This window comes from Poecilia mexicana, unplaced genomic scaffold (genome assembly GCF_051168715.1).
Source record: "Poecilia mexicana isolate PSO_F unplaced genomic scaffold, ASM5116871v1 scaffold_18, whole genome shotgun sequence".
NCBI lineage: Eukaryota > Metazoa > Chordata > Actinopteri > Cyprinodontiformes > Poeciliidae > Poecilia > Poecilia mexicana.
This window is the reverse complement of record NW_028263387.1, coordinates 6,965,787-6,986,978: the sequence shown is the minus strand read 5'-3', so window position 1 is coordinate 6,986,978 and position 21,192 is coordinate 6,965,787. Positions and strand designations below refer to the sequence as shown.

General features: G+C 34.5%; 3 protein-coding genes across 3 annotated transcripts; all 3 read left to right on the top strand.

Moving 5' to 3' along the window:
* Positions 1-2,487: 2,487 nt before the first annotated feature.
* Positions 2,488-5,714, top strand: LOC106906446 (C-type mannose receptor 2-like). The gene is made up of 5 exons (XM_014971724.2): positions 2,488-2,933; positions 3,035-3,097; positions 3,213-3,605; positions 3,708-4,064; positions 5,016-5,714. The coding sequence occupies exons 2-5, from the start codon at positions 3,064-3,066 to the stop codon at positions 5,375-5,377; spliced, it is 1,146 nt and encodes a 381-aa protein (XP_014827210.2). The 5' UTR covers positions 2,488-2,933; positions 3,035-3,063; the 3' UTR covers positions 5,378-5,714.
* A 1,988-nt stretch (positions 5,715-7,702) lies between these two features.
* On the top strand, positions 7,703-10,025 carry LOC106906444 (C-type mannose receptor 2-like). Its single transcript, XM_088016098.1, has 5 exons — positions 7,703-7,762; positions 7,883-7,954; positions 8,068-8,469; positions 8,572-8,928; positions 9,179-10,025. The coding sequence occupies exons 2-5, from the start codon at positions 7,921-7,923 to the stop codon at positions 9,508-9,510; spliced, it is 1,125 nt and encodes a 374-aa protein (XP_087872224.1). The 5' UTR covers positions 7,703-7,762; positions 7,883-7,920; the 3' UTR covers positions 9,511-10,025.
* Positions 10,026-16,849: 6,824 nt separating this feature from the next.
* Positions 16,850-19,710, top strand: LOC148153982 (C-type mannose receptor 2-like). Its single transcript, XM_088015463.1, has 3 exons — positions 16,850-17,739; positions 17,840-18,196; positions 19,058-19,710. Exons 1-3 carry the CDS (start codon positions 17,358-17,360, stop codon positions 19,414-19,416), a joined length of 1,098 nt encoding a protein of 365 aa, XP_087871589.1. The 5' UTR covers positions 16,850-17,357; the 3' UTR covers positions 19,417-19,710.
* Positions 19,711-21,192: the final 1,482 nt, after the last annotated feature.

Below are 21,192 nucleotides of genomic sequence, written 5' to 3'. Positions count from 1 at the left end.
TGCTTATCTTTGATTTTCTTTTTCACAAATTGGCCATTACTCCTTTTTGGCAATAATATACTTAAATCTACAAGTGTTTGTTGGCCCTTTTTAATCTTCAGTTTATTGTAACAGTGATTCTTGAGAATAGGGACAAAATGGGTTTTAATTTTCCCATATTTTTTTTTTATTATTTCTCAACCTTATGTATGCAAATATGACAAATAATGTTTAGAAAATATGAAGATGCTAAGGTACAGGCTCCCAGTTGCGAATTTTTAAAAAAAAATTACATTTTTAATCGACCTGACCCAGAACTTTGTCATCACCATCTGACAAAAATAAATCTAAAATGATTTTTAAAATACCCCATTAGTGATATTTTTACTCAATTTACAGACAAATGCTTCTCAAGAAATAAAATAAATATTATTTAAAACAAAAAACAAGAAAAAGTCCATCTGATGGAGTTGACAGTGCATGACGGAGTTGACACAGAACTGAAGGTGGTGACAAACTAGTGAGTAAAATGAAAAACTTGGTACATGTGAAGTAATGCAATTCATGTAAAATACATTAAAATGAATTAGTTGCACAATTAAGTGAGATTTGACAACAATTTCACTGAAAGAGTCAGAAAAACTCTGATGGAGTTGACATCTGACGGAGTTGACGAAATGCCAAACTACCTCAATTTATATGATGTTATTCTGAAGGAGGCCATATTGTAGCTCGTCAGGTCCATGAAATCTTTACAGTTTACCAAAATTAAGCTTTTATTTCGCAAAATTTCATCAAAGTTTTGTAAATTGTCAGTTATGGAGTTGACACATCATGGTTGTGACAAACAACTTAGGAATAAAACAGAAGAAAAAACTAAAGAATAACTTAAGCTAACCGGAGCTAACTAGCCCTCCTAGCAAAGGAAGAGAAAAGACAACGTCATGGGGTCCTCAGAAGTTCTGGTGCCCCCCAATAATGCCTGATTTTTTTGCATTCTTTTCATTTCTGACGGTGTTGACAAAAACTAAGGACAAATTTCAACGGAGTTGGAAAATATCTAAAAATTATTTTTAATTCAATTTATCAATACTTTTATAATTATTTATATGACTACTTATACTTAATTGTCATAATATATAATTTTAGTATTTCTTTAATTGTTTTAAACTATAAGAATGTGTTGAGTTCTGCTCCTGGACAAGGGCTTTTACAGGCATCATCCACCGACTACAATGTTTAAAATAAAAAAATATTCAGCAAAAAAAAGAAAAATATACATTGTTGTGCTCACATGACCCAGGTTAGTTTAGTTAGATATTTGAAAAAAATATATTTTGTGTATATTTTATTCAAATTTCATGCTTTATCCATAGGACCTGTTTTGTCCCTATTCTCAAGAATCACTAACTGTGGAGGGAAGGGTTCTTTAATCTGTAAATTCTTTAAATGCATTGTTTTACCACTTGTCATATTTTCATTGGTGTTCAATCCATTGCCAGACACAACTGATATGAGTGTGCACTTCACATTTATTCCACATATCATGTGTGGCTTTTTTGTGTCATATCTGAGCTTTTTTGAAATGATAAAACTAATACTACTAATTATATTTATTTAGTATTGTAAGACATATAGTAGTAACACGGTCGTTTCAGGCTTGTTGGGTTTTGGTTTTCTTTTGTGTTTAAATCTTTTTTTTGCTTATTTATGTTCAGACCTGTTTTGCCATACTCAGTTCTTTGTGTTCATTATTGGTCAGAGTGTTGCCGTATCAGGTTCATCAGTGTGTTTAGTTTCGCAAAATTTACTTTGAATATTTTGTGTATGGTAGACAATGAGGGGATACATATTTTTGATTTTGTGTTCTAATAAAACTTCTCAGCTGGTAATATTTAAAAAGGTTACTATCAGGTATATTGAATTTAGACACTATTTATTCAAATGTTAGCCTAAAACTGCTGATTTACTTGAAACTCATTTTTCCATGTTGGACTGAAAACCGAGAAATTGGTTATTTCTTACAAAACCTTTTAAACGGATGTAATTCCACAATGTAAGCAAGCAGGATGTAAACTGAGGCTGTTACTTTGTGACACCTTTGGGTTTAGATGAGTTTGTTTTATGGCTGGAACTGGATTGGTTAAAAAACAGGAATCTGATTAAAAAAAAACAAAAAAACACAACTGCAAAGTGATATCAAAATGTCTTCAGTGGTGAGACATGTTGTATGACATTAACATAAATAAAATGTTTATGTCACTGAAGAAAATATTCTCAGAAAGAAGTTCAATCTTGATATTTTTAAGTTTTAAAATGCCCTACAATCTGCAGCTATGCTTTGTCTTTTTTATTGAAGCAAAGTTGTTCTTAGTAGCATTCATGTCAACAAAACAGTGAAAAAAAATAATGTGCAACATTTTTATCTGACACAACTTTTCCTTTTTGGTGTGGCGAAACCTAAAAGAATAATTTGATAAAACAATCATCTTTTTAAAATTCTGTGTTTCCTCCAAAAATGTTTTACAGCATTAAATCAAGATAACTGAAATATTAAGCTGAAACAAATTAAGTTGGGCCAAATGACGATGAAGCAATTTAAAAAAAACAAAAAAAACTGAACTATAAATAAATGACAAAAAAATATTCTGATCTTGCAGAACACAGCAGGCCATATGTTTCTGATCTAAACTGGAAAAGAAAGAAAACAAAAACACTTCAAAAATTTGTAATGAAACCTAAGCTGACATTACACTTGTTTTGGATTCCATGACGCAAATAATCAGCATAGGTTTTTTTTTTTTTTTTTTTTTTTTTTGAAAGTTTGAATATTCAAATAGTCTATGTGCTAAAACAAGAGATCAGTGTCAGGCACTGAGCATTTCCCTGAGGACGGTCAACAAACATCGAGCTGTTGGATCATTTTGAATCCTTGTGAACGGACGTAATCAAATGTAAGTTTGTCTTTCATAACAGTTTATACATGTAGATTATTATTATTGGGATGGGATTTCTAGAAATTATATTCATTGTTTGATGTTGACTTTTCCTCTAGTGTTGATCTCTACACAAACTACAGTAAACATGCAGTGGTACTTGTTCTTTCTTACTGTGATGGGTAAGTTGATCTGAATAAATATTATGGAGACTATATGCCTTCATAAAATCATTGGATGAGAAAAGTTTTATTCTGGTGTAATGTGATTTAAAACTGTTTTCTTTGTTTTTTTTAGTTCAGAATCATTTGATGGACTGTCAGCTCTATCAGTATCAATATGTTGATGAGAATAAGACCTGGACTGAAGCTCAGCAGTACTGCAGAGAGAAACACACTGACCTGGTCACAGTGACTAACATGAAGGACATGAAGAGACTCATCAGTGTCTCACTAGGAGATATAAAGGAAGCTTGGATTGGTCTGTATGATCAAACAAACATACAGAGATCATGGCACTGGTCTCTGCCTGGAGTGGAGTTCAATGAAAGTGAGACAAACTGGGAAACAAATGAACCAAATAATCTCGGATCTGAAGGCCAAAACTGTGGGATTATATGGAAAAATTCCCCTTTTCTTAAATGGGGAGATTTATCCTGTAATGAAAAGCAGAACTTTCTATGTTATAATGGTGAGAAAATACTCATTTGTTTTAATCTAGATCCTCACAATAATGTTTATTTCAAGACTTTCATATGAAAGTGTTTTTAGCTCTGACTTTTTTATTTCACAGAAAACAATTCATCACAGAAATACCACTTGATTTATGAATCAAAGAACTGGACAGAAGCTCAGAGTTACTGCAGAGAGAAACACACAGACCTGATCAGTGGAAAGAAGCAGATACAGGATGGAGAAGTGAACAAGGGGTTAAATTTAATGACTGCAAAATCAGATTACATATTTATCGGTCTGTTCAGTGACACCTGGATGTGGTCAGATGGAAACAGTTCCTCCTTCAGACACTGGAATCTGAAGTTTGACAATCAGAAAATCAACAGTGGTCAATGTGCCATGACTGTGTTTGATGATGGAGGCAGATGGAAGAATGAGAACTGCAACAAGAAAATACCCTTCATCTGTTATGATGGTAAGATGTTTTCTATTTGCATGTACATTACTGGTCAAACAATTGGGATCAAGTTCACTTTTCTTCTTTTTGCTGTTTCCCCCTCTGGGTTTATAAGCACCATGCATACAAGTACTGAATTTGATTTAGCTTTTTTTCATCAAAATTATGACTCTTAAAATTATTTTTTTAAAACCAAATCCTTCTTTCTTGTTTTTTTTTCCTGCAAAGGTTTGGTTCCATTTATATCTAAAAAGTAGATTTAGTATTATGGAATGAAATTAAAGTGTGATCCATTGTTGGTATTCAAATGTTTCTGTGATAAGCCCATATGTTAGAGACTTTCTTAAAGGGGCAGTATTATGTAAAATCAATTTTACATAATTTTATAATGTTATTCATTCATCAGAAACATACTTGAAGTGTTGCCTTGTTTCTCCATGCATGTTTTAGAAATTCCTTAATCTCCTGTAGCAATCGTTTGGTGCTACCCCACAACTCCTCCACTCAGCTCCTTCAGACTAGCCAACAGCAATTAGCAAATACCTGGTGGAATTGCACATCTGCTGAGTTCATCATTCAAGCTATTTCTCAGTGAAAAGTGGATGAAAAATGCTAAAGAGTTAATAGAGGAGCCATTTTGTGTTGACTTCCTGAAGGTGGAGTTTCAGAAAGAGCAGGAGGTTGTTTTTTTTTTTTTTTTTTTTTTTTAAAAAAAACAGAGACCCAATTTTAAGGCATTATTACTACACTAAATTTCTTCTAAGTTATCTTTTACATACAACATTTTTTATCACAACTTGAGTTAGCATAGGTACTTGATTATGCTATAAAATGACACTGTGTACCTGGAAATCACATATTACTAACCCTCTAACATCGATGGATGGACAAACTGAGACAAACTATTAGTCCACAACACTGGCCTGAGTAAAACTACAGATAAGATGTTTGTCTTCCTTATTTCAACAGAAAGTACAATAATCCTGATCAAAGAAAATAAAACCTGGCATGAAGCCTTGACCTACTGCAGAACGAACCACCATGGCCTGGTCACCATCACCGACTCTGATGAGCAGAGACTGGTCCAGCAGGAAGCCCAGTTTGCTTCAACTCCTTTTGTCTGGATGGGTCTGCACTACGCCTGCACTCTGGATGTCTGGTTCTGGGTCAGTGACGAGGCGGTCAGCTATGAGAACTGGAACCAAGATGGACCGATGGATGACTGTGACATGTCTGGAGCCATGGAGACGGGAGGAGAACATAAGTGGTTTAAAAAAAATGATACAGAGAAGTTTAACTTCATCTGTTCTAAACATCCACCAGGAGAATAAATGATGTCATATAACACTTTCTCTCAAACAGGCTGTATATGAATGCTGATATATGTAGAAAAGGAAAAGATTGAACGCTTTACATCAGGGTAGATTGTTTGGATTTTGTTGTTTTACAACGTTATGTGTCAAGTAAATTATGTTTACTCAAAGCAATATTTCTATCCTAACCCTAACTGTAAGGAAGAATGATAAAAAAAAAACAGCTTGTTTTAAATGTGATCTAATAATATCCATGTATATAATCTCTAGCTATCCAGAACGCTCACTTGTTATTGATCAATATATTAAACTATCATGTTAAATGCTGTAAGATAATAAATAATCACCAAACATTTATTGAGTTTTTTATTCTTAAGGTTTAATGTGTTTTTGTGAATTACTGCCACAAAGAAAACATGTTAGTAAATGTGGACCAGCAGAGTCATAATTGATAATAAATTTTCATTTTGGTTTCTTGTCTTTAGTTCATATGTTTCTGTAAAGTTCTCCTGACTTATGATGCCAAGCTGAAATAGGGAAGAGTAAACATTTTGCCCACAATTTAGATTGAACATAAATTGTTGCATAAATTAGGTTACCTAGCAACAAAACACCACATTTTAAACATCGGGGCAGGGACATCAGAGGGTTATAGTGTTTGATTTATCAATATATTTATTCCCGGTAGAGATAAAGACAATAATAGTGGCTGGAAGAATGATCCCATGATGCAATGTGTCTGCTAATGCAGCATATTCAAGGGAAAGGGTTTTGCTGTTTTCTTCAGGATATTAATATGGATGGAACTGATGGATTTTCAGTAAAATATTCTGTTCAGCACCAGATTCAATACATTTTGTTCACTGCTCTCCATTGCTTCTACATTTATCCCATTAAAACTCAGATCGATTTAGTAAAACAATGGATTCCAGTGTCACAGTTCTGTCAATTTAACAAGATAAAAATTAGAAGTCATAGAACAGACAATCTGGGGCGATGAACTCAGCATTCTTTAGATACCATAATTTCTGTCTTCTTCCAGCTTCATTGAAACACAAATTTTTCTAATCCATGAAAATTGATTCTCCAAAATATACGATTATATTGTGAGTTTTTCTTAAAGTTTTCCATTTGTGAATATATTTGAGCTCAGTGTTTCAATATTCAAATGCAGCAGCTAAAAAAAAGACGTGTGACGAGAGAAGGAAGCAGTTTGCAGAGGCGCAAAAAGGGGGTATGCAGCGTATGCAACGCATAGGGGCGCAGCACCAGAGGGGGCGCCAAAACCCCGTCTGGAGGGGGCGTCGCGCCGATTATGTTTTCCCATACAGTTCAGCGCCTCACGCTCCTTCACCTCTCGCACATAACGAGGTAAATGTAGCGATTTTTACACTCCACGCAGCGTCGCCTCGGGGGGGGTGAGCGTCGGACTTTCAGCCTGAAGTTCCTACCGTCCGGGGGGGGGAGCCGATTTATGCTTTCGCATCCACCTGAATAATGTGCAGTTGCGCCACTGGCAGTTTGTACACCAGGGCTGTAAACTCTGATTTGCATATTGTTTGACTTTTTAAACAACAACCTTACATGAGGAATTTTCAACAGGAAGTAAAACACAGTGGGTTTATAATATGAGTTCTGTTTTATGAGCAAACAGGTGTGAAATGTCAGGAGAACAGGTTCAGTTTTAACGAGCTGCAGTCTTGATCCAGGTCAAGATCTAAAACTGAATCTGCACACAATATGTAAAGTCTGACAGATGGGAGGAGGAAGGTGAAGAAGACGAGCAGCATTGGTTGATAATAATGAAGAAATATGATTTAATGGCCATGACGGAGATGAAACATTAGGGTGTGGCAGGGCAGAAGGATGCTGAACTTTATTTTTATGTCCCCATTACATTATATAGCTTAAATAAAATGAAAACACTGAAATCTGAAAACGACCAATGATGAAATAATCAGAATTTATCATATTTGTGAATATCTGTATTACAGAGATAAACCAAATAACTTAAGTGGAACTGAGACAGGCTGAGTTGGACCAAGTGATGATGGAAAAAAATGAAGATATTTTTATATTGAGCTATAAATAAATGACAAGAGAAAACAATCAGATCTTGCTGAAGCCCATCAGGATACGTCTTTCTGATCTAAACTGTGAAAGTATGAAAACAAACTTTTGGAAAACATGAATTTAGAAATAACCTAACAGACATCTATGGCATTACATTTGTTTTGGATTCCAGGATGTAAACATGTTCTGTTAAGGTTTGAATATTCAAATAGAGTCTCGGTGCTAAAACAAGAATCAACATCAGGCACTGAGCATTTCACTGAGGACGGTCTACAACCAAACATCAAGCTGTTGGATCATTTTGACTCCATATGAAAGAAAAAAAAAGATGTAAGTTTGGATATCATATAAAAATTTATATAATATCCATGTTTATATTCTCAATAATGATATTACTAAGAAGAATTTTTAAAAAATATATTCATTGTTCGATTACTTTTTTTTGTCTAGTGTATATCTCTAAACCAAAATAGACGGACAAAGTAAATATGCAGTGGAGTTTGTTTCTTCTTACTGCAATGGGTGAGTTCTTATACTTCATTATAATAATTGAGATTTTATCTGAAATCATTGTAATTTAATGTGTCCCTACATAAAGCTGACTGTGTACTATGATTTAAAACTTTTGTTTTTAGCTCAGAATCATCTGATGGACTGTCAGTTCTATCAGTTTCACTACATTAATGAGAATAAGACCTGGACTGAAGCTCAGCAGTACTGCAGAGAGAAACACACTGACCTGGTCACAGTGACTAACATGAAGGACATGAAGAGACTCATCAGTGTCTCAGCTGGAGACATGAAGGAAGCTTGGATTGGTCTGTATGATCAAACAAACACACAGAGATCTTGGCACTGGTCTCTGCCTGGAGTGGAGTTCAATGAAAGTGAGACAAACTGGGAAACAAGTATAAATGAACCAAATAATCTCGGATCTGAAGGCCAAAACTGTGTGATGATATGGAAAGATTCCCCTTCTTTTCTCAAGTGGGGAGATTTATCCTGTAATGAAAAGCATAATTATATCTGCTATAGTGGTGAGAAAATAGTCCTTTGTTTTTATCTAGATCCTCTCATTAATGTTTACTTCAAGACTTTCATATGAAAGTGTTTTTAGCTCTGACTTTTTTATTTCACAGAAAATGATTCATCACAGAAATACCACTTGATTTATGAATCAAAGAACTGGACAGAAGCTCAGAGTTACTGCAGAGAGAAACACACAGACCTGATCAGTGGAAAGAAGCAGCTACAGGATGGAGAAGTGAACAAGGGGTTAAATTTAATGACTGCAAAATCAGATTACATATTTATCGGTCTGTTCAGTGACACCTGGATGTGGTCAGATGGAAGCAGTTTCTCCTTCAGACACTGGAATCTGAAGTTTGACAATCAGAGAATCAACAGTGGTCAATGTGCCATGACTGTGTTTGATGATGGAGGCAGATGGAAGAATGAGAACTGTGATGAAAGAAAACCCTTCATCTGTTATGATGGTGAGATGTTTTAAAAGAACTGTGTGTTTCTTCTTGTGCATTCTTGTTTCAAAAGTGGTTCAAATTTTATTTAGCAAGTACTGATTTTTAATTCTCAAATAATATCCACATTCGTGATACATAAAAAGCAAACGTTTTACTCTAACATCCATGTTTTCTGTAAAATAATGGTAGTTGCCACGATTTCTGAATAATAAGATGAATAAAGGTGTGAACAATGAATTGTTTGTTCCCTTTACTCCTATGACAGATAAAGTGATCCTGATCAAAGAAAACAAAAGCTGGTATGAAGCCTTGACCTACTGCAGAGATCACCACCATGACCTGGTCACCATCACCAACATGGATGAACAGATATGGATCCAGGAGAAAGTCAAGGAGGCATCGACTCCTTTTGTCTGGTTGGGTCTGCGCTTCAGCTGCTTGCAGAAGATCTGGTTCTGGGTCTGTAAGGAGAATGCAACCTTTGAAGGACAGATCAATGATTGTGACATATCTGGAGCCATGGAGGCAGGAGGGCAACACATGTGGTTCCAAAGAAATAACACAGAGAAATTGAATTTTTTCTGTCATAAGCTTTAAGTTTTTCTTTGGCTGATTGTGCTTTTTAAAACAGTTTAAGAACTTTGTTGAAATACACATTTTATTTCACCTATGAAGAAAAAACCCTTCATCTGCTATGATGGTGAGTTGTCACTCAAAGGGATCTTAAAATTAATTAGACACATTTTAAGGTTAAGCTTTTATTACAAACTCCATGGTGACAGAAAGCTAATGAAAGTGGCTGCTGTGATGCTTCCTTTGTTTTTGTATTCCAGCAAATAAATAACATTTAGTTTATTTTTTACAGTCCTGTAAATTTTGTTTACCAGTCCAGATAAGCAAAGTTCAGATTTATACAGGATAAACTCTTGTAGGTCTTGTGTATGTTGTTTTCCTTTCTAAACTGCCTTATATGATGCCTGTATATATCCGTGCATAATTTGATGTAATAGTCTCTCCTTAACATTATGGAGATCATTCTTCTGTAAAGTATGGATGCATTCTTGACAATCTTGAATTAAAGAATCAGTTTAATTAACTGGTAAAAAAACAAAGTTTTCCAGTGTCTGTTATTTTAAAGTGTGGACAAAATAGTGATATGAATCTGAAAGCATCTATATAAATATCAAATATATCAAACATTTGATATTTGGCATGATTAACAGTAGAACTTGTTGCAGAGCAATTTTTTCATAATGGTGAACAATAACAATAACACTAAATTAAACTCTTTAGTGCAACATTTTAGTAATGAATTTTAAGAGAAACATAAATTAGCATTCATAAATGTTTTTGTATTTTCCTTATCAGAATATATTATTCCTAAAAGAGCCCAGTACTAAGTCAACATGTTCGAAAACAAAGTTTAGTGTTTAAGTAGAAAAAAAAAAGAGAGAGAAACACACAGACCTGATCAGTGGAAAGAAGCAGCTACAGGATGTAGTGAACATTGGATTAAATTTAACAACTGCAGAGTACATATTTATTGGAATCTGAAGTTTAATAATCAGAGAATCAACAGTGGTCAATGTGCCATGACTGTGTTTGATGATGGAGGCAGATGGAGGAATGAGAACTGCAACAAGAAAAAACCCTTCATATGTTATGATGGTAAGTTGTCATTTTATATTTGCATGTAGATTTCTGGACAAGGATGGAAGGACATATGGATTTACAATAATGACCAGAATGAAGCAACAGACTAGATGTTTTTCTTCCTCATTTCAACAGATAACGTGATCCTGATAAAAGAAAATGAAACCTGGGAGAACGCCTTGACCTACTGCAGAGATCACCACCATGACCTGGTCACCATCACCAACATGGATTATCAGAGAGTCAAGGAGGCATCGACTGATTATGTCTGGATTGGACTGAGCTACACCTGCACTCTGGATTTGTGGTTCTGGGTCAGTGATGAGGTGGTCAGATATAAGAACTTGGCCCAAAATTAACCGATGGACGACTGTGACATGTCAGGGGCCATGGAGACAAAAGGAGAATACAGATGGTTTAAAGAAATGATACAGAGAAGTTTAATTTAATCTGTTCTAAACATCCACCAGGAGAATAAGTGATGTGTTATACAGCTGATATATGTAGGAAAGGAAATGATTTCATGTAGATTATGTTGTGTTTTATGTCATATGTATATGCATCATGTAATTATGTTTTTTTCAAGGCACATAACCTGTATGATGAAGCAAAAAAAAAAAAAGAAAAAGAAAAAAGAAAATAAATCACCAAATTATCTACTGATTTATTTATTCTGTAATGCTCACAACAGAAGACCTAAAATTTCAGCCAGCACACAGTTTGAAGAAATGAATGGTTCATTTAGAATGGGGGTATGGGATGACCAGCAGCAGGACCAGGAACCACTGAGAATGCAGAAGCAGATTTGTGGCTAGTATTTGGTGTCAAATGTTCAAACAAGAAAGTCACTAACCTTCACAGGAAGTTTTAAGGAAGCTGAGGGTCCTTGGTTAATCAGGGAAGCTGTGATGACCAACCACCTCCAGGGTATTTATTGGAGGGTGTTAAGGAAGAAATATATAAAATAGGTTAACTTTAGAAAAAGTTTGGCTCTCTCTTCCACTGGATCCCAGGTCCTCTCTGCGAGCCACGTGTAGCCACAAGGAAAACAGAAATGCGTGTTGACGTCACAGAATTACAGAGTTTAATCCAATATAAGACAATGCATAAACTTAGACCAGAAACTGCAGAACAACGGAGACATACATTCATTTACCTGACATAAATGGAAAGAAAGAAAGAAAAGCAAAGACGTGCAAAGACATCTTTGGAGAATTGCAAGAGCAAATCTGATTTGTTACTTCTGTGTAGAAAGTTTTATCCTCTTGTATTTAATTTATTCAAATAAGGCGTATCTTTGCTCCTCCAACCAGGAGCTATCTCTGACCCTCTATCTGAAGCCTAAACCCCTGCAGTGTTTACAGCCCTTCACAGATGCGTGTGAAAAGCCAGAACTTCCACTGTATTGTTTTCTCACAGACAAAAGGCAGTTCAAACGATCCTAGCAAACCATCTGCTGTAACTACAAGTAAAATAAAGGTCAACAGGCCAGAATAAGTCACTGATTTAAAACCACAATTTAGGCCATTTGAAACAAGACATGTTAAGTTTTAAAACTAGCTTATTTTAAATTTATTTTCTCAACAAGGGGTAAAAACTCAGGAGAAAACTGAGCCCAGATGTTGACAGGCCGAGGCAGGGTCATAGACATTTGAGGGTTAGAATATATGATGTATTATTATCTAAATTCTCAGTAGAGATAGAGATGATGGTTTCATTAAAGAATCTTTCTATTATGCAGCATATCTGCTGATGCAGCAAAAAGCAGTAACGAATGTTTATCTCTTTTGTTGAGGTTATTAATGTGGATGAAATTGATAAAAGTTTCAGTAAATATCCAGTAAAATTATTCCGCTTTGCAATATTTTCAATACATTTTTGCACACTGATCTATAAAGCTCATGAAATGACCAAGTTACAGATGTTAAAACTCAGATCTGAAAAGTAAAACAAAGACCTTCAATTTGAAATTTTGATAATTTAACAAAATAATATTAAAACTCACGAAACAGATAATGTTAGACGGTTAAATAATTTCTTCTTCTTCAAGCATCATTGAAATACACTTTTCATTTTATCAATGAAAGAAATGTACAGTTAGATTATGAGTCTTTTCAAAAATAAACTTTTTTGACATCCAGATCTGAAAGTTTTCCATTTGGGAATTTGATCTCAGAGTTTCAATATTCAAATGCTGCAGCTAAAAACAGGAACTCTGATGAGAGAAGGAAGCAGTTTGTACATCTGGATTCTCTGTAAGTCCAATGTTAGGAACTTTCACCAGGAAGAAAAAGCTAATTATATAATGTAATGAGTTCTATTCATGAACAAACAAGGAAACTCTATGAAAAGCAGAGCAGTCAAGGAAATATGAAAAACAGCGACTGAACAAGAAATGCTTCAAAACAGGAAATAACACAACATGTAAAAATAATAATCAATGAAGTTATTTAACAGTCTTGTAATCTTAAATTGTGAAATTATAGGTAATAAGTTAAGCAGGTAGAGTGAATGGCTGAATTCATTCCTTCTGGTAATTTGAGATCAAGCTGAGTGAGAATCAGATCCAGGAGGGAAACCCAGACATAACTCTGGGTTTTTGATATCAACAGGATAACAAAAGTTTTGTAAGCTGGTTATAAGTGATGAAGCGGAGCGGCTCATCCACCTGGATCTGAACTCTGTCAACAACGTCTTTGCTAAATAAATAAATATGCATTTAAACAACATTTCCACAGAAGTGTAAATGATTTTGGACGTAGCGTGACATGTTCTCACGAAGTTTGAATATTCTAATGTTATTCCTGAACTCACAAAGGTCATCATTTATCCAGGATGTAGAAGCCAGAAACATTTGGGGAAATTTTCTTTACATAATCCCAGGAAGAGGATGTAACCAGATGTACATTTTTCACTGTTTTATGAGCCGACATGTTCTCATGTTCCAAGAATTCAAACTTTTAAAAGCAGGAGTTTTCAACTTCATTGTACGAACCTCATGGAAATTAATGTTTCATATCTACGTTTTTTTCAGGGTCATAAGTGAACGCAGCAACAAGACATGTAATAACAGACTAACAGACAACCTAGAAATGTATGGGGAAACAAAAAAAATGCAAAAAACCCCCAAAACCCAGAAGTTCAAGGAAATGGTGTCCAATAATCATAGAAAACAAGGAAAAGCTGTTAAACTTTGTGTTTCTTAAATCAATATTAATATTAATATTGACAATAATATGTCTGTATAATCCTGCTATTCATTTCCAATTGTAAAAGCCAGTTTCTATAATTGTGTAGCAATGGATTTAAATACAGTTTTATATGTTTTAAATAAAATTTTACATTTTTGAAATTGAGACAAGTATTAAACCTTCCTGGAAACCACAACTCTGTGTTTTAACACAGACATCTTGTGACATCTTGACACTAACCAAAAAATCATTACTGATACAAATTTGTTATAAAAATATTACTGATTGCACTTTAAAAATTAGATAACTTTATGTTATTAAAGGTAAAGTTTAAACAGTAATGATTTCTTGGTTAATGTCAAGTTGTCATAACAAAGACATTTTGAATAATGTCAACTTTGTATTAAAAGTGTCATAATTTACCGAATGACGCTTTATGACAACAGTCATAAATATTCATGAAGGCTTATTCATGTTCATGACATGTGTTTATGACATGTTTATGACAGTGTCATGTCAGTCTTATTCAACCCCCTTCAAATAAAGTGTTACCCAACATGTTCGATAAATAAGAACAAAAGTCTAGTGTTTAGGTAGAAAACAAAAAGATGTTTTAATAAAATGGTTTGCTCTGGTTTATATAAACAAATCACTGACTAGTGAAATAATAGGATTTGTAAAGTCATCTTATATGTATTTTCTTTTCTTCATTTATATACATAATTTCATATTTTAGCATCAGCTGCTGCTGGACTCAAAACTCATGTAAATGGAGAGAAAGAGAATACATGTAATAAAAAATAATGTCAAAGCAAAGAGGCAAACAAAATTCACTATTCCTTTAGTAAAGGTCATACTACACTATTAAATGACAACATATCTATTGATGTAAATTATTCAATGATAAGTCATATTTTATTGCACACTATTGCTGCTGGTTTCCTGCTGCTGCTGCCCTCACAGTAAACAGCGCCCTCTTGTGGGCCATGATGCCTCCCTGTTGATACAGTAAAATTAAAAATGTATTCAAACGTACTTAGCCAAAATCAAAGGCAGCATAATGTGTTTGGTGTTTTTGTGAGTGTAAGTGACGTCACCGGCTTCATCTTCATCTGGGACAAAAAAACGTTTCATATCTGGAATCCGTCTGCTGAATTAAAACTCCTGTTGCAATTTAACTGCTCTGTGACTATGATTAACATTTTTTTGTTTAATTTAAATTACTAAATCTTTTGAATATATATATATTTAAAAAATGACTGGGGATAGTCATTGTTTACAGTCTGGTTGATTTTTAGATGAGCCCCTGATCAGTGATCACTGACTGGATTATCCTAAAACACATGAAGTCAGTTAGATACAGTCACTTATGTCATAATTGCATATGTTAATATTTCATTCTTACGTCTATTGTTTTTCCACCAACGCTAAATGAACTTTTTTCTAGACATTAGCGCTTCGCTAACAGGGTCGTGTGTAACATGTCACATTACCTTTACCGTACCAGCTACTGTGTGCTGGAATAGTTATGACAATATACTGCAGCATGTGATTGAACATACATGCAAGTTTTATCTAAATGCTTTTGTGTTTTACACGCCTTTTACTTGGCATTAATAATAACCATTTGCTTACACTACAATTACACATATTGTATCGCATTTAAATAAAAATGAAGAAGAGGGAGGCAGTACGCTAGTTTTTCCAGTTCTTGAATTAGGACAAAAATGTTTAGAGTTAGAGGAAACAATGTTGTTTATGGTGACACCTCTCTAGTTTTAACTGACCAAATATTTTTACTTCAAAAATATCTTGGTAAGGTTCATGTCAGAAGTGTTGCTCTCTGTCAGGACTCACTGCGAGAGACGCAGCTGGACGGGAGGCTAAATAAAACGACATAAAATATGGAACGAGTTGAAATATTCAGAGAGGAATTTTTTGTTTTTGTTTTGATGAATCCATTATCATTGTTTTTATTTTAAATATTGTTTAACAACATTGTTTGATGAACCAAATTTCCTTTAGGTTTTTGGTGCTTTATAAACTTTCTCATTCTTTTAAACCAGTACAAGCTAAATTAAACAGATGTACATTTGATCCTTGTAGCTTTTTACACCCCAGTTAGGATCTATCGGTGTAGTAAAATTAGGAATGAAAAGAACTGAAACTCTGGTTCGCTGTAAACACTGAAGTGCTCTGGGTTTCCTCTTTCAGCTTTGCATGCGTTTCCTGCTGTGTGTTTCTGTACATGAATGGCGACGGCCCATCGACGCCATCAGGCAGCAGGTCCTGATCAGCCATTGTTAGGCTGATCAGGAAGAACACCAGAAGAACCTTGAACCTGCAGACTGATCGTCATGGTTACAGCTCAGTTACCATGGCTTCAGGGTTCTTCCATGATTCAGACAGCCTGTCCTGACTGATGTGCATTTTTTCCCACAATAAAAACAAGTTTCAGCTGCTATAGTGAATGGTTACTATTTTATTTGGGAATAAAAAAGTCAGTATTGACCTTACTAATATCACTTGTTTCTATTTGTAAAACAACTTTTTCAACCAGAACATCAACTGTTGATATACTTTATAAATATCAAACTGAGAATAAAAAACATTAGCATGTCTACTTTTCTTGTGTTTATGTCCAACCTGCTACTGGAACTACATTTGCTGTCTGAATCATCCCAGATGAAAAATGCTAAAATTCAATGTACTGACAATATTTTAGAAATATTAAAATGAACTTTTAGTGTGCCATTTTCAAGCAGCCTATTTTGCACTTAGTAAAGTCAAGTTCAATCTAAATACAATATAATTCCAATTAAAGTGTAATTAACTTTTTTATGCTAAAGTCAAACAACTTTTTGAATTTCTTTGTTACCCCATAAAATGTTTACAGCGATATTAAACTGGAACAATATAACTTGGATCGAATGATGTTGAAAAATGATATTATCTTGCAGTGGCCAATCAGACAGTGATGAAAACAATACTTTGAAGAACAAAATCAATATTTTGGAAAATTGTTAATGGAATCTAAGCTGACTTTGTTCTACCTATGGCGTGACAGTAGTATTGTATTACAGGATGTAAACATCAGCATATCAGGTTAGTTTATGGTTTGAATATTCAAATAGAGTCCAGGTGCTAAAACAAGAGGCCGGTGTCAAGCACTGAGCATTTCACTGAGGACGGTCTACAACCAAACATCAATCATCTTGAATCCATGTGAACGGACATAACCAGATGTAAGTTTGTCTTTTATAACATTGTATGTAGATATGATATTAGGAAGGGATTTCTGGAAATCACATTTATGATTTTCTTTTGTTTTTTCTTTTTTTTTTTAGTGTTCATCGCTAAGCAAAACAGACAAAGTAAATATGCAGTGGAATCTGTTTCTTCTTACTGTGATGGGTAAGCTCATACATAAATATTATTTTTCAGATTTTATCTAAAGTCATTGTAATTTAATGTGCTCTCATACAATAATTGGATGGGGACACAAGAAAAGTCTTATTCTGGTTAACATAAAACTGATGATGTGACTGAATAACTCAAAGCAAATTTGTTTTTGTTTTTTCTTTAGCTCAGAATCATCTGATGGTTTGTCAGCTCTATCAGTATCACTATGTTAATGAGGAAAAAACCTGGACTGAAGCTCAGCAGTACTGCAGAGAGAAACACACTGACCTGGTCACAGTGACTAACATGAAGGACATGAAGAGACTCATCAACATCTCAGCTGGATATCAGAGGGAAGCTTGGATTGGTCTGTATGATCAAACAAACGCACAGAGATCATGGCACTGGTCTCTGCCTGGAGTGGAGTTCAATGAAAGTGAGACAAACTGGGAAAAAGGAGAACCAAATAATCTCCTACCTGGAGGCCAGAATTGTGTGATTATATGGAAAGATTCCCCTTCTTTTCTCAAGTGGGGAGATTTATCCTGTAATGAACAGCATAATTTTCTCTGTTATCATGGTGAGACAACAGTCCTCTGTTTTTCTAAATCCTCTCATTCATGTCTGTATTAAAACTTACATATGAAAGTGTTTTGAGATCTGACTTGTTAATTTCACAGAAAATGATTCATCACAGAAATACCACTTGATTTATGAATCAAAGAACTGGTTAGAAGCTCAGAGTTACTGTAGAGAGAAACACACAGACCTGATCAGTGGATTGGAGCAGCTACAGGATGGAGAAGTGAACAAGGGGTTAAATTTAACGACTGCAAATTCAAGATACATCTTTACTGGTCTGTTCAGTGACACCTGGAGGTGGTCAGATGGAAACAGTTCCTCCTTCAGACACTGGAATCTGAAGTTTGACAATCAGAAAATCAACAGTGGTCAATGTGCCATGACTGTGTTTGATGATGGAGGCAGATGGAGGAATGAGAACTGTGATGAAAGAAAACCCTTCATCTGTTATGATGGTGAGTTGTTCTTATAAAACTCTAAAAATAAAACATTGAATAAAAACACCTATAAGAGAAAAAAAAATATTATTTGAAACTCAATTTAGGATCAACGGAGATTTCACTTTGCAATTGTATACTACTGTGTAAAGATTTGTAAGTGAGATCTAATTTGTCCAAAAAAAGTAACAGTTTGATTGTTTGTAAAACATAAAATAATATAAAACAATACAAAACAAAAACAACAGGAATGTTTAAAAGGATTCCCTTAGCATGTTTATTCTTCTCTAAAGTAACCCTCTCTGATTTTTATAAATAGCGTACATACAGAATGCAGGATTTGATTTTGTTTTTATTTGCATTAAAATTGTGATTCTTCAAAATCCTTTTTTTAAAGGTTTTATTGGCTCTGGTGGACTTTATTTGATAGTTAATTAACAGGAAAGTTGGCAATGAGGAAAGACATGTGGCAAAGGTTGGAGTTGAACCTGCAGCGTTGAGGGTTAAGGCCTCCATACATGGGTTGTGCTGAACCCCTGTGCCACCACAGCACACCCCAAAATCTTGTGAATCTTAAAACTAAGCTCTTCTTTGCTATTGACAATTTTCCAGAAAAGGTCTGGCAACATCTACGTATACCTAAATATAAATTTAAAAATAAAATTGAAGTCTGATCATAAGCTAAAGAGCTCATACTATGATTTATCCATGAAAGACAAACTTGATTGTTTCTCTTACTTTTTACTTTGTACTTGATGATATTTTAATGTTTTGTGATAAACAGATATTACATAGACTTTCTTAATCTACTGCATTGATGAATGAGTCCACAATTAAGACTTGAATAAAGCTACAGATTTGTATTTCCTATTTCAACAGATAACGTGGTCCTGGTAAAAGATAGTAAAACCTGGGAGGACGCCTTGAACCACTGCAGAGATCACCACCATGACCTGGTCACCATCACCAACATGGATGATCAGAGATGGATCGAGAAGAAAGTGAAGGAGGCATCGACTGATTATGTCTGGATTGGACTGAGCTACGCCTGCACTCTGGATTTGTGGTTCTGGGTCAGTGACGAGGTGGTCCGTTACAACAACTCGGCCCAAAATGAACCGATGGACGACTGTGACATGTCTGGAGCCATGGAGAAAGGAGGAAAACACCTATGGTTTAAAAAAAATGATACTGAGAAGTTTAACTTCATCTGCTCTAAGAATACGCGAGGAGAATAAGTGTGAATGCTGACAAGTGTCAGTATCATAATGAAATGATTGAAAATAGTAGCTTGTATTTTGTTTTTGTTTTATTTTACATATTTCATATGTAAATTATTTTTACCCAAGCAAAATGGTAAAGTCTATCCTAACCTAATCCAAATGAAAGATTCATTAAATTGAAAAAGATCTGATGTTTTGATTTCTACTGTTTGTATTTTTCTCAAGCTATCTAGATTGCGCTCTTCTTTTAATGGTCTCTATCATAAAATATCTTGTTTAAGTATGTTTGAAAGGAGAAAAGACAATAAATACTTACCTAAAAATTTACTGGTTTATTTATTAAGTTTTTACTATGTATTTTTTATGTAAGCTCTTGATATATTTGAATACAAATTAGTTACATAAATTTGAACTTGTTAATAAATGTAGCACAGCACAGAGTCATGGAACCTGATGTGATGAGAGATGATCTTTTTGAGTTGAAATTGGGAAGAGGAAAATTTTGACCACAATGTGGATTTCATTTTTTACATGGCAACCATGTTATTATTGCTGCTTATATTAGGTTACTCCAAGCCGTGAAGCATTTATATAATATTTACAAATGTTCTTCAAACCTCCCACAGTCGAAGCCTAATGCTCAGGAGGAGCGCAGCAGATTTCACGGTCAAACAAAAGGGAAGCGATGGGATTGTCCTGTCAGAGCGTCAGTTCCCGAAACCACACACACACAAAAGTCTCGTAAGAGCACACGCGGTGTCAATGCGAACCAGCCAGACCTCATCCCTTAACAAAGCCAGAGGGCTAAGAATAATAAAAGATTTTAAATAGTGGAACAAACTTTGGAGAGTTTGGGTATGTTGATATGAAATCCTCAGTAGCGATAAAGATTATAATGGTGGCTTGAAGAATTTTTCCATTGAGAAATGAAAACAGTAAATATTCAGAAAAATATTCTGCTCTTTATGATGTTCTATACATTTTGCACATTACTCTATACTGCTCATATATTTACCCCGTTGAAGATACAAATTAACAAAGAAATTCAATTAAAAAAATATAAATTTAACAAGATAATTTAAAACTCATTGGCTGCATAATTTCTGTCGTCTTCAACCTTCTTTAAAATGCACTTTTATTATTAATCAAGATTAATTTCCCAAAACATAACACTGTATCTTAAGTCAGAACAAAGAGGTTATTGACATAAACATCTGAAAACTTTCCATTAGGGATTATAAATTTAACTATTTAACTATTCAAATGCTACAGCTAAAAAACAAGACCTCTGAGAAGAGAGAAGGAAGCAAAATGTCCATCTGGATTCTCATGAAGCTCTGCTTTACATTTTGTTTTGCCTTTTCATCACCAACCTTCTGTGAGAAGCTTTCACGAGGAAGTAAAACACGGCTGGATAATGTAACGAGTTCTGTTTCAAGAATAAACAGGGAAGTAGTATGGAAAGCAGAGCAGCTTTGGGCGACGTTTGGTCCGTGAGAAAGCGAATGAATGAATGAGTTGCTTTTTACAGTAAGGACAAACGAGGAAATAAAATAAGAAATTAGCATCTGAACGAGACATGTTTCATAACAGGAAATAGAACAAAATTAAAATAATGAAGTTATTTAGAGATGTTGTTACCTTAGAGTTTTGAACTCTACCTTGGTGAGTAAATAAGAGAATGAGTGAATTCAATTCTTAGAGCTCAGCTTGCTGGTAAAATATCCTGGCTGTTTCTCCTATATTCCCCCTGCTGACTGTGTGGATTATTTTTTTATATTAACTGCATAA

What these genes read in the sequence shown, in the direction of transcription:
- LOC148153982 (XM_088015463.1), top strand. Translation starts at nt 17,358, where the DNA reads ATGGTTTGTCAGCTCTATCAGTATCACTATGTTAATGAGGAAAAAACC. An exon ending in TAATTTTCTCTGTTATCATG is followed by an intron (nt 17,740 to 17,839) that starts GTGAGACAACAG and finishes TTAATTTCACAG; the next exon opens with AAAATGATTCATCACAGAAA. An exon ending in ACCCTTCATCTGTTATGATG is followed by an intron (nt 18,197 to 19,057) that starts GTGAGTTGTTCT and finishes CTATTTCAACAG; the next exon opens with ATAACGTGGTCCTGGTAAAA.
- LOC106906446 (XM_014971724.2), top strand. Translation starts at nt 3,064, where the DNA reads ATGCAGTGGTACTTGTTCTTTCTTACTGTGATGG. An exon ending in GTTCTTTCTTACTGTGATGG is followed by an intron (nt 3,098 to 3,212) that starts GTAAGTTGATCT and finishes TGTTTTTTTTAG; the next exon opens with TTCAGAATCATTTGATGGAC. An exon ending in GAACTTTCTATGTTATAATG is followed by an intron (nt 3,606 to 3,707) that starts GTGAGAAAATAC and finishes TTTATTTCACAG; the next exon opens with AAAACAATTCATCACAGAAA.
- LOC106906444 (XM_088016098.1), top strand. Translation starts at nt 7,921, where the DNA reads ATGCAGTGGAGTTTGTTTCTTCTTACTGCAATGG. An exon ending in TAATTATATCTGCTATAGTG is followed by an intron (nt 8,470 to 8,571) that starts GTGAGAAAATAG and finishes TTTATTTCACAG; the next exon opens with AAAATGATTCATCACAGAAA. An exon ending in ACCCTTCATCTGTTATGATG is followed by an intron (nt 8,929 to 9,178) that starts GTGAGATGTTTT and finishes CTCCTATGACAG; the next exon opens with ATAAAGTGATCCTGATCAAA.